Below are 13288 nucleotides of genomic sequence, written 5' to 3'. Positions count from 1 at the left end.
TGTGTACTAATCTCATTTTATTTTAATTTGTATTTTCCTAATGGCTCATGATATTGAACTTTTTTTCATGTGCTTATCTGCCTTCTGTATATCTTCGTCCGTGACATGTCTGTTCATGTCTTTTGCCCATTTTCTAATTGGGCTGCTTGCTTGTTTGTTTTCTACTCTCTGAGTTTTGAGAATTCTTTATATATGCTGGATGCTAGTCATTTGTCAGATACGTGGTTTGCAAACATTTTCTCCCAGTCTGTAACTTTACTGCTACTAGTTTTAAAACTACGTATTTTAATTGTTTACTCCTAGAATATAGATATATTATTCATTTTTATAGATTTATTTGGTACCCTGTGACTTTGCTAAATCCACACATTATTACTAGTGCCTTTTTTTTGCAGACTTAAGATTCTTTTTTATGTCTCCTACAAATAAACACATTTGATTTCTAGGAGATAATTTTTTCTTTCTAACTATACCTTTTATTTCTTTTTCTTGGGTTACTGCACTGGATAGCATATCTAGCACAATGTTGAGTCTGATTGCTGAGAGTAGATATCTTTCCCTTGTTTGCAATCTAAGGTGAAGGCATTCAATCTTTTACTGTGTTAGCTGTGTGTTTTTCATACGTATGCTTAATCCAGTTTTGGAATTCTCTTCTGTTCCTAATTTACTTAGGCTTTGGTCATGAATGGGTATTTGATTTTTTGTCAAATGCTTCTTCCATGTTTATTTGCAGTGTCTTATTTTTTTTTCTCTTACTTTTGTTGGTGTGGATTTTGGATTGCTTTTCCAGTGTTGTACATCCTTGTTTTTGAGTTGATCATGATGTATCATCTTTTTAAGAGTATACTGTTGGATTTGAATTATTAATATTTGTTTGTTTTTAATATCTCTGGAAGACATATTTACATGTTATATGTCAGTTAACTTTAGTGTATACTTTGATTTAACAAGAAGTACTCCATTTTTTTCCTAATTATTTATGGAAGAAGGGTAGAATTTTGAGACTAAGTGTTCTTGGTACTCAAAGTGTCATTTTATTTATCTTGGATACTTCTTGGACATACTCTAATTGTTGGAATTTGCATTTGTAGACTATCTTAAACTAGTTCTGTATATTTATGATGTAAATGTTGATCTCAAAAATGTGGTTGGAGTCTGATGAATAAAATGCTGGACCAAAATAGAAATTGACTATTTAGTTGTTTTTTGTTTGTTTGTTTGTTTGGCTGCGTTGGGTCTTCATTGCTGTGCACGGGCTTTTTCTAGCTGTGGCGAGTGGGGGCTACTCTTCTTTGCGGTGTACAGCTTCTCATTGCAGTGGCTTCTCTTGTTGTGGAGCACAGGCCCTAGGTGTGTGGGCTTCAGTAGTTGCAGCACGTGGGCCCTAGAGTACTTGGGCTTCAGTAGTTGTGGCGGACGGGCTTAATTGCTCCGCAGCATGTGGGATCTTCCAGGACCAGGGATTGAACCCGTGTCCCCTGCCTTGGCAGGCGGATTCTTAACCACTGTGCCACCAGGGAAGTCCCGAGCATTGAGTTTTAACACTTAAAGTACCAAACAAGTGATTTGTAGTACTTATTAAGACAGATAGCTAAGAGACAGCTTTCAGAAAGCATATGCCCATAATCTGTAGTTTTCTTAGCATTACCGTTATTTGAATGAGAATGAAATTAGAATTGACTAAAGTCAAGGGTTTAGTTTTTTTTTTCTTTTTTAGTCCTAATTTCTGCTTAAGGCCCTATATCTACTTTTGAAAGAAATCAAAATGTAATTCAACATTTGTAGTAGGCCTTTGAGACTCTGCAGTACATCTGGTGTCCCTTAGAAAAGCAACAAATGAATATCCTTTGAATCCAGCAGTTAAGCTTTGTTGGCTCTTTTCCTATTGTGGGGTAAAAGGGTAGTCCTGATGAGTTCTTTGCTGGTGTCTTTCCAGCCCTTATCAGGTTGGTTATCGCTGTGTCACCTATGTGACTTCTACAAATCATCTAGCCTGTCTAATATTTAATTTTTTTTAAAAAAATGAGAATTGATGATGATGGAAAGGAATATAAAATTGAAATATTATATCCTGTATTTCAGTCTGAAAACTTGGAGAATACAGTAATCATACCAGATATCAAACTACATAGCAATCCTTCGGCGTTTAATATTTATTGCAATGTACGCCATTGCGTTCTGGAATGGCAGAAAAAGGAAACGTCGTTGGCAGCTGCATCTAAGAACTCTGTGCAGAGTGGAGAATCAGATAGTGATGAAGAGGAGGAATCCAAAGAGCCCCCTATCAAGCTTCCAAAGGTAAGTCACTAAGATCCACTTAGATGCATAACCTACAGGTGTTTGGGCTTTAACACATATGTTTGCATTGCTAAAATGCCTTGCTTTTAATAAAATTGCACACTGAAAATAACAGAGCCTATGGGTAAAAATAGGTTTGAGCTAGATCAGGAAAACTTTATGCAACTTTATAATTGGAGTGCTAACAAAGTCAATAATTGGTACCTCAGTGGGGAGTACTTGGAAAGCCCAGGCAGGGAGCTCAGTGGCTTGGAGTGTGTTACAGGGGCTGTTAAAAATGTACAAAAGCAGTAGAGGGGAAATGGTGGCTTGCGGGCACTGAGCCATTGCAGATGGAAGTGGAACTCTGAGCCAGTGAGCTGCTGTTAAGGTGGGCACAAGAGGAAGTGCAAATTACTACAAGCCAAGAGCCACGAAAAGCTGGGGGCACATCCCTCCCTCTGGGTACAGGTATACATTTTAATTTTTCTTGAAATAGAGCTAGAAATGCTCCTGGTTGTGCAGCAGCTGAGCTGAGAGCTTTTGCCTTTTCTGCCTAAGGTTAATTGTACTCTTGCTATCCTGGCTCCCTTTGCCTAGGAATAAAATTACATATGAACCAGTAAAACTTCTGCATTGTTCTGATATCACTCCCATATTTACCAGAGGCATATAATCTAATTGGTGTTATAGAAACATGTATTGAAGTAGAACAAACTGTTCTTAAGGTACTCTGTTCTATATAAGCATTAGTATATTTCAAGACTATAATGTTACTTTATATATGTATTTTTCTAGATAGTATGTGTAGTTAGTATTTCTAACAAAAGAATGGGTAAAAATATAAACATTTAAAAATGGTACCTTTATCATAAATGATTTATGCATTTGTTTTTTTCTAAATACAGACATTTTGAAATGATTTCCTTTATCATAAATGATTCGTGTATATTGTCTTTTTACTAAATGGATACCTTAAAATTGTGCCTTGAAAACTTCTTTATATGCATACATAATATATCATGTAAATACTTAGTTTACTACTTGGAAATAGCAGCCAGATAGAGGCTGTGTTCCTGATCTGATTTATTTTGTACATTTCATGGTGGCTCTTCATAAGTTCACCACTGTCCTTTATCATTCCTGTGAGGTTCTGCTCACCTTATTCTCAGCAGTTGACTTGCTTCCTGTTTCATAGAGTAGTAGAGGTTTTGTGAAGTTCCTCAGCCTCTCAATCAGCCACCTTCAAATGTCCTTATCTCCTCTTGGGACCCTTTTCCCCTTGGTCGTTTTCTCTCCAGTGTCCTTAACTGTACCTTCTCTACTAGCTTCTTTCTTCAACTTAAAACAAACAGGCCCATCTTTTCCATATAAGTCTCTCCAGGTAAAGAGCATGGTCTCTAATTCTGATTTCTTTTGCTTAATTAGGGGAGGTTGAGGAAAAATATGTTGTTAAGTTAGGATATGGGGATATGAAGGAATCAAGTATACTTTTGTTACAAGAATTCCATTCTGTGTGTGGGTGAGTCCCACTGTACTGTAGTAATCACTCAGCTTAGATTCAACATTAGGAAGGAAAATAAAGACCCAGAGAAACCTTTCACACAGGTATGCAGATTTTGAATAATAAACTATAGTCAATTTAAAAGATACTGCACAATCAAGAACAAATGATTCTTAGGCTGTTTTAAAACATCAGGATGAATGAGTATGAAAGAAATAAAATATCAGGCATTCTTAAGACAGTGAATTTTAGCATGATTAACAGAGTTAAAAGATGCAGAGTCAAAAAGGGATCTTTAAAAGAAAAGTAGAAGAAAAGCAAATAGCTCAAGTAATTAATATTGAGTTTTCCATCAAGTACTGACCTGTCAGGAAACAGGGTATAGTGATGAATATGGGAAGTAGAGTCAAACTGCCTGAGTTCAAACACTTGCCACTAAAAATACTAGCTGTGTGATGCTGCGAAAGTTGTTTGACCTCTCTCTGACTCAGTTTTGTCATCTATGAAATGGGGATAATGCCTATCTCGTAGGTAGTAGTGAGGATTCAAAGAGTTAATAAATGCATGTGTGCTCAATAAATGATAGCTGTAGTTGTAAGTATCAGGTGCAAACAGGAAAATGTGTAGGTCCGAATGAATTTCATTAGTTTTCAGGGAACTCATCAATTTATTAGGAAATACTTCATATCCAAGGAAATGAAACCTCTAGACAATCAGTGAGATCAGAGATTCACATGCCTTTATGCAGAGGTAGTCAGAATGCCATGGGTGGGGGCAGGGCAGGGAGTGAAACTTTCAGGTCTTAGGCAGCAGTTTGCAGGGCACAAAAGAAGAGATGAAGTCTTTAGGGTTTGAGGTGATGGGAACGTGAGGGCAGGTGAGAAATGTTGACTTTTTCTTTTCCTTTTGACCATTTCTGTGCCTCTGCTCCAGATGCTCTTTCATGTCAGTTCCTCCCTTTTCTTTGTTGTTTCTCTCTTGCTCCTCCTTGAATGTGTGCCTGTCACTTTCCTTTTTCTTGCAGATGTTTCTTTCTCTCCTGCTTCTTTTTTCTTTCACATAATGAAGACAGTTTTTATTTGTTGTCAAGGTATCATTTTGATACAATTCTGTGTTTTCCCTTCTTGACTTTTAAAAGTTAGTTAAATTGTTTTTGACTCTGATGTAGACCTTGCTTGTCAGATTTTTTTGCTTTTTGTTTTTTGCAGGTCAGTAATCATTTAAAATAGTACTTTCTTACCCCCACCCACTTAAAAGTATACCTTTCTTACCAAAAACAGTTTTTACCCAGCTCAAACTGCCTTTCACTATCTGATTTCCAGATCTTCTTAAGCGCTCCAAATTTCATAGCTACATAAATTTTTAATAGTAATATTTAGGATTCATACTTCCCATCCAAACTTATTTGAGGCTAGTCATGCCTCATATTTTGTTAAAAGATGTGGATGTACACAGATTCATTTATATACTTCTTAATTCAGTAAATTCAGTTTATAGCAGGCATTCTATTAGGCTCTGAGAACAAAATGATGAGACACGATCCCCACCCTAAAGAAAGTTATGTCTAGCAGGCATGTCCAGTGCCCTAAGGATTGATAGGGGAGTGCAAGGTATAGTGGAGCCTGGTGGAGTAAGGATGCAGCACTGACTGAAGATGCACCTGCAGGCAGGGAGAATGGCATCGTTACAAAAGCACAAGCGGTCCAGCTTTGGCTAGAGTGGACTGGCTGAATAGGGCAAGAGTAGAGAACAGGATCATGGGCCTTAAATGTCATGCAACCATTTTCAGATTTTGTCTTGTAAATTGGAAATAAGAAAGATTTTAAGCAAAAGACTATGATCAGACTTGTATTTTATTAAAGTTACTCGGGTGCTGGAAAGGCAGATCCACTAGAGGGTGGGGAGACTAGAGCAGAGGGACCAGTGAGGGAGTTATTGCAGTCGTCTGAAGTGTTCATGGGGGATGCAACTAGGGTAGTAGCAGTGTTTGGCATAAAAGAAATATTAAGGAAGTAGAATTGTCAGGAATTGTTAATTAGTTGGTTATGAAGGCTGAAAGAGAAGGTAGAATGTAAACATATTTCTGAAGTTTCTAGGTGGTGATGCCATTTACTTAAAGAGGAAGAACTGGAGGAGAAACAGTGCTTTGTTGGAACGATGATTAAGTTTAGTTCTGGCCATACTGAGTGTGAAGTAGCTGTGAGATGTCCGGTGCTCACTATGTAAGATTGAAGTTCAAAAGAAAGGTCCCAGCTAGGCATACAGTTTTGGGAGTTAGTGTGGTGACAGAAGATGACACAAAATTCTGTTAGAGATGGAACAGTAGGTGGGATCAAGAACATTGTTTAAAAACTAAATTAGCTTTGAAAAGTTGTAAGAGCACTTTTTCCTCTGGGTGTGAAGAGAAGGGAAGAAGGTGGTAGAAGTCGTAGATAAATTTGTGTGTTAGAGGCTAGGAGGTTAGACATTTTACACCTGGATCTTCTGAGGAGCAGAATTCTTCTCCTCTTCCCCCCCACCTCCTCCTCTGCTGCGTCTGTTGCTGTTGCCTCTTCTTCCTCCCTTCTCTCACTCCTCTCTAGATTTTTATTTTTTATTATTTGTAAATGATGTCTCTACCAAATATTTAGAGAAGAAAATTTTAAAGACAGTATACTTCACTCTGTAGTAATATGTAAATCTACTTTTGGTTTCCTTTTGCGCTTGTTCAAATGTTTTCTGTAAGTCTTAGAACTGATTCTAGGACTTTTTAATAGAAGATATAATTTCTAATGGCAAAGAGTTTATTAATATTAAATCTAAATGTGATGTATCTAAACGCTTATGTTATTGTTTGTTAGTGAAATAATAATGCCACCTTTGGAAATACATGATTCGAGGAGAGAAAAATAAAACCTCAAAAGACTCTTTTTTTCTTTTTTTTGGCCAAATATGTTTTTGCCTCACTTTTCTCAACAGTGACATTGGACTGGCTGTACCAGTTAATTATTTGGGTTTTGTGTTCCTTCAAGTATAACAGAGAGCTTTCAGGATTTAATTGTTTGAAAGCAACAATAAAGATAATATTCAGTAAATTTACAAAAGACTATTTTCTGAAGAGAAGTGGAAGACCGTGTTTTTGGTGGTTAGTTATAGTTTATCGTGGAACGTATTGAGTGCTTAGTGTGTTATCTTATTATAATGAACTATTCTATTTAGCGGTCAAACTTATTAATCATTTATTTTGCTATTTATAAAGGCAGTGCATAATCAATGTAGATAATTTGAAAAAATGGAGAACATTTTTATAAAGAGGAAAAGAAAATTTTACATTAGAAGTTATTTCTAAAATCCTGTTAACCAAAAATACCCACTGTAAACATTTTTGTATATGCACATTAAAAATATATTTATTTCTGCACAAATGAAATCATATTGTATTTGCAGTACTATATATTTTTTTGTCCTTGTACTCTTCCTTCCTAATATTGAGGGAGGAGGACATACAGTGTGTTCTCAGTGACTATAAGACAGGCTTCAAAGTGTAAAGTGCAGGGCTTCCCCAGTGGCTCAGTGGTTGAGAATCTGCCTGCCAATGCAGGGGACACGGGTTCGAGCCCTGGTCTGGGAGGATCCCACATGCCACGGAGCAGCTAAGCCCGTGCGCCACAACTACTGAGCCTGCGCGCCTGGAGCCTGTGCTCCGCAACAAGAGAGGCCGCGGTAGTGAGAGGTCCGCGCGCCGCGATGAAGAGTGGCCCCCGCTCGCCGCAACTAAAGAAAGCCCTCTCACAGAAATGAAGACCCAACACAGCCATAAATAAATAAAATAAAAATTAAAAAAGAAAAAAGCGTAAAGTGCAATTTCAAAGTTTGTACATATAGTAAAATACTCTCAGCCAAACCTCAGAAAAAAGTCTTAATTCACAACATGTTGTGCTCCTTTGCTCAATGATTCAAAGCTAAATATGATTGGAAAACTTGAGGTTGATTTTTATTTTGTTGTATATTGAGTACATATCACAGTTCTGGAAATGAATGTTTTCTCTCTTATTAAAAAAAAAATCCACACCGAACTAAGATACAGATGATAAGTGAGAATCACAGTGGTTAACCTAGACAGATGGGTAATTCCTTGTCTTGATCGTTTTGACTAACGTTTTATGAGTGTTTTTCACGAAAGCCATCTAGTGCTCTGCTCCTGGGCAGCCCACCTGAGTTACCTGTTGTCATACATTTGTTATTATACCTTAAACTTATTAGCGAGACAGCTTGGGAATATGTTCAGTAAGTAGCCTTACTGTTTGTGGAAAGGTTCAATACTTTCTCTGTTGCTATAGGAATCTACTTATAAAAAGAAACCCTAGCCAAAAATGTCATCCGTGAAGAATTCTTTGAATTATGAAAAGTCATGATTGGTAGTGGTAGAGTAAGCAATCTTCAAGACTGATGGATAGAGTAGTCTCCTACTGGCCTTAGAATAGAGCCCTACTTTTGTATTGTACTCAGGAGATCTTTGACTTCAGATTTGTTTCCTGTACGGACATAAACAGATGGAAATCTTGGACAGCATGTTTTTATTTTCTAGTCTGTTTCAGGAAAATAAACTATATGAAATGGCAAGTTTTCATTTCCATTTAATTAATTGAAACTCTATACAAGCACTTCTGTAATCTTAGCTATAATCAAGTATTCTAGGATTTTAGATAACTTCTCTAAAGACAATCCTATTAGTTATTTTGACTTCTCAGTCATATCTGTATTCTTCAGAAACCTTGCAGATGGTAGTCAGAACTGCAACTGACTTGGCTGCAATTGATGTAACCCTTGTCGGACAAGTTGCAGTGGTTTAGCACACAGCTGAGAGAGTAAATAAATATTTGTTGTCTGCCTATCATGTGCAGGCAGTGGGATAGTCATGGGAGATATTAGTTAAGACATACTCTGTGTCCACAAGGAGATCCCAGTTTAGTTGGGAAAATGGAAACAAAAATAGTCAGTTACACTATAACATAATAAGTGCTATAAAAGATGTCTGGACTGGGTAAGCATTATATATAAGATTCATTTACTCTGTTAGATTATAAACTCTTAGAGAACAAGGTCTAGTATAATATATCTCGTATCTCCTGTAGCAAGTTGTACAAAGTAAGTACTTAAAATGTTTATGTAATATATGAATTAATGTACAGATCTCAGCAGAGAGAATATCTTCTGTTTCGTTCAATAGAATTAATAATGCTTTGATGCATTTCTACTAATTAATCTAGTTTTAACTTCTTCTGTTACTTACTTCTTCTCCAAATAATTTAACACTTCTTGAGAAGATCTTACACATTTCCTTTTTAAAATGTTGGCATTGACTGAGAAATGGAATTGCATTGTCTATTGTTCTGTCAGCCCTCTGAAGGTATTTCCTTATACAAGTTCATCACATTTGCTGTCTCAGTCTTTAGTTACAGATTTATCTATCTTTTGCTAGATACTGAGTTATATTTTTCTTGGTCCTGTTGAGGAATAAGATAATTAAAGTAAAAATAGCCATGATATTTTAGCTAGGCAGTCTTTAATTCTTTTTGTGATAAATCCTACAAGAATAAGGGACACCGTCTACAAATAATAATATGGTGATTGTGCCATATAGGAAAGGCTAAGATGAAAAGTTCCTTTTTTAATCTTTTCACCATATGTACTATATTGCCTTCTTTTCTGGTATAGGTAATAATTAACGTAACAGAAGAGTGCCAGTTTTGACTTGAGAACAGCCAAATGAACTTTGTAAATTAATAGTTTATTTTTTTCTGAGTGAATGCAGTCTAGTACCTAGTTCACTGTTAAACCATTTTCATGGTGTTTTATTATGGCTTCATTATCCTGAAACTACTTTTTAAGTAGTGCCCCTATTTTTTAACCTTCTGTGTTATGAGACGATTTTCTAAATCTTGAAATTAAACACACTGGGTTTTATTCTTTTTTATGTGATGACTTTTTTGCCTTTAAAATATTGTACCATTACTCATTTGCTGTGGAAGTAAGCTGTACCGATTTTACTGCCTGAGAAGTGTTATTAGCTCACATGCTATAAAGTATAATTTTTTCTTTTTCATCTTAAATAGATCATTGAGGTTGGACTCTGTGAAGTTTTTGAATTGATCAAGGAGACGCGATTTTCTCATCCATCCCTGTGCCTCAGGAGTCTCCAAGCCCTGCTTAACGTGCTTCAAGGTCAGCAGCCAGAAGGCCTCCAGTCAGAGCCACCCGAGGTCCTAGGTAAGAGCTTAGGCACATTGAATGAAGCCTTTAAATGTAAAGAGCTTCTCTTATGGAGCACATACAGCAGCCTGTAATTCAGTCTCTGTTTGTTTATGATGCTGAAACAGCAGGGGTATAAATTTTAAGTTACTTTGCTGTGTTCCCCTGGTGTTATGATTTAAGAGTTATAGGTCATGCACAGTCATTTCCTGATTATTATGAGGGGGAAAAGCAAAATATAAATTTTTGGAACCCAGAAAAAATCCTCAAGCCTTATAGTCACTATGAACTTAAATCATTCTTAATAAACCTTTGGCCAAAATAGCTAACATCGACTTTGTCTAACTTTACACGTTACTTTGGAGAGTTAAAAAAGTAGGAAAAGAGGGAACAGATACTACCAACCCAAAACAACACAATTAGTTTCTAAACAGAGAGGACATTTCTTTTGTGTTCATGATAAATAAAAATTTATTTTTGTTAAAGATAAAGCTTTTGAATTAGTAGCAACTTCCATTGAGTAAAAATGTTTGCTTTTTGTAAAGTGCATTTGAATTTTATGAATGCCTGCCTTTCATGCCCGTGACCTAGGCTCAGCACATAATCCTGTAAGCAGGATGGGGACTCTTAAGGAAGAGAAGTAGAGATGGAAGCTTAGTTTTGAAGGCTAATTGCTTTTCTCTGATGCTGACTGTGGGCCTTCAAAGAGTCTAGTTTTCTAAATCTCAAGCATTAGCTTGTTTCCGTCATATATGTGGGTCCTAAGTGTGGAGTATCTGATTCAGTAGATTTGGGATGGGACCTGAGAATCTGCATTTGGAGTACGTTTCTGGGTAATGCTGATGCTCGTGCTGCTGGTCTGGGGACCACACTGCCGGTCTGGATTAGAGTTTGGTCCTTTTTCTCTACTTGGCTATTTGGATTATGTTAGACCCACGTGTGAGAACCTAATTACATGGTTTTAATTTGCATGTCAGATTGTTATTTTTTTGGTCATGTATTGTGATTAGTTTTTGTGTTCCATTTGTTTTGTTACTGCTTTGTTTTAGTCGGTGGGGGGAGAACTGGCCATGAAAATTAGCTGAGGATTTTTAAAAACAACAACAGCCCCCCAATCCACCATGTTATGAGATGCTACTACCAAATAAAGCTGCATATGTTAAGAAGCAGGCACCTTGTTTATTGTCACTGTAGCACCAGTGATCGTATTGCTATTATGATGTACTACTTGACTTCATGGCATTTTATTGAAGATTTAATTAAATTAATTAATTTTATTTAAGAATAGTTTGCTAGTTAACCTTAGCTCTGGTTTGTAAATTAGCAAATAATTGAAGTATTTAAAATATCCACTAAAACAGTATATCCTATATCTTACTTTGAACAACATGCTAATCCTCGCTTTCCTTCTAGATCTTCTGCCATTTTGTTGTCTTCTATCATTTGTTGTATACTTTCTCTTATATTCAGTTTATACATAAATAGTCCCTCTCCTTTATTCTTTTCAAAATAGATCTTCTCAATACTGGGTTTTAAAATTATAATATGTTCTTTAGCTTAATCATCTTCTTTCTGTCAAAACTTAGGTCTCCTGATTAATTTGTTTTTATTTTCTTACTAACAGTTTCAAATGCTGCTATACTGTCTTTGGTCTCTCTTCTATCCTTCCAATGCTTACTTTTCTGATCTCTTCACTGCTTTGACTTATTTTTCTGTTCAGGCATTTATCAACACTTCATACTTTTTATTTTGTTTAATTGGCACAAAGGTGTAAGTAGTAATTTGGTTCTTTAAATCAAAATTTGTATTGAAATCTGTCTCTTTTTTCCTTTGATTTAATATCATAATTACATTAGTTACACTTTTTCCACGTTGTTTTTTTTCATGTTACTCATGAAAATATATGTATATTTGTATCTCTTTTATTGTTGGGATAGCTTGATGATTATTATACATCAGACTTCTCTTTGCAGATGGATTTGATTTACAAATTGTCCAGTTTTTTAAAAAAATCCTTCCCTTATATCTATCTTTCTGTTCAGTTTAAGGTTAGAATATATGTTCTCAATTATTCACTTAAATGTAATAGCGCCTTCTATGTTCTGTGCTAAGAGTGTATAATACAGGGGTGATCGATATAAACATTATTGCTGTTATTATGGAATTTAGCATCAGACAGTTGGACACAGGTATGATTACAAATGTGAATAAATAGCATGGGGGAAAGAGGGAGTTCTGGGGTTTATAACAGGCTTCCCTGAAGATGTGACATGTGAGATTTGAAGGATGAGTAAGAAGGAGTTAACTAAGTTTCCAGGCAGAATGGAGAGCATGCAGTAAGGCTTTGAGGTAGGAAGGAGAATGACTGGGAAAAGGCTGTATGACTAGATGTGGAGAGTGAGGGGATGGAAACGGCAGGGATCTACTGATCATGTGGAGCTTGATAGGCCAGTTCAAGGGGGATGGTCATTGTTCTAGGAGAAATTGAACATCACTGTCTCCTTATGGTTTTTAAAAAATTCTTTATAGTCTTACACTGTTTTCTTTAATTTGAATCTAACCTTTTTGATGGCAGGGACATTCTTTGTCTTTGTCAATGTACTACCCCAACCTAGAATAGTTCCTGATGTACAGGAAGAATTCAGGAAATATTGGCTGAATAATTATAAGATGAATGGGCAGAAGGATAATGATAGAGGAGGGATGGACAAACAAGAAAGATAGATGAAAGGGTAGAGTGAAGGTTAGATGGCATAAAGGAAAGACTGAAGGATATAGAAAGAAGTGCAGAAGGGAGGGAGAAAGGAAAGAAGGAAGAGGAGCAGGAGGGAATTAAAGGAGTGAGTGAATTTTAAATAGAAAACCAGATTTTTGGTTTAAAAGTTCTCTTTGGCTATAAGGGTGCAAAAGTGTATGATAGGAGCTAATTTATGAACACTTTTTAGTAGTCTAATTAAGAGATGGTGATAGATAGCATGGATTGGGGAGATGCTGATGAGATGCAAAAAAGTGGAGGAATTAATTAGGAAGTAAAATTGACAGGACTTAATTAGGGATTAGATATGGAAGATGGGGACTAGATAGAGGAAGCCTAGGTTTCTGTGAGCTAACAAATAAAACACAGATGGCCTTTTAGTTTGCAGAGAATTACGGTACATCAATTCTCTCTCTTGCTTTCCTCCTTCCTTCTCCTTTCCCTCTCTCTCTTTCCACCTTTATCAATTTTTCTGTTTCTCTCTTTTTCTGACTCTGTTTTTTGCTTTCTCTCTGTGTCTC

The 13288-nt window shown here is 36.2% G+C and overlaps 1 protein-coding gene across 1 annotated transcript in view; it reads left to right on the top strand.

Annotated features, from left to right (window-relative positions):
* The window catches only part of MYCBP2 (MYC binding protein 2), a 270931-nt gene that overhangs the window by 33790 nt on the left and 223853 nt on the right, over positions 1–13288 (top strand). The window contains 2 exon segments of the mRNA XM_036831466.1: positions 2083–2298; positions 9877–10030. Coding sequence (XP_036687361.1) covers positions 2083–2298; positions 9877–10030 — 370 coding nt within the window.

The sequence above is a fragment of the Balaenoptera musculus genome, chromosome 18, assembly GCF_009873245.2.
Source record: "Balaenoptera musculus isolate JJ_BM4_2016_0621 chromosome 18, mBalMus1.pri.v3, whole genome shotgun sequence".
In the NCBI taxonomy this organism is placed as follows: domain Eukaryota; kingdom Metazoa; phylum Chordata; class Mammalia; order Artiodactyla; family Balaenopteridae; genus Balaenoptera; species Balaenoptera musculus.
Note: the sequence above shows the minus strand (reverse complement) of the source record. Positions and strands in the feature narration are given on the sequence as shown.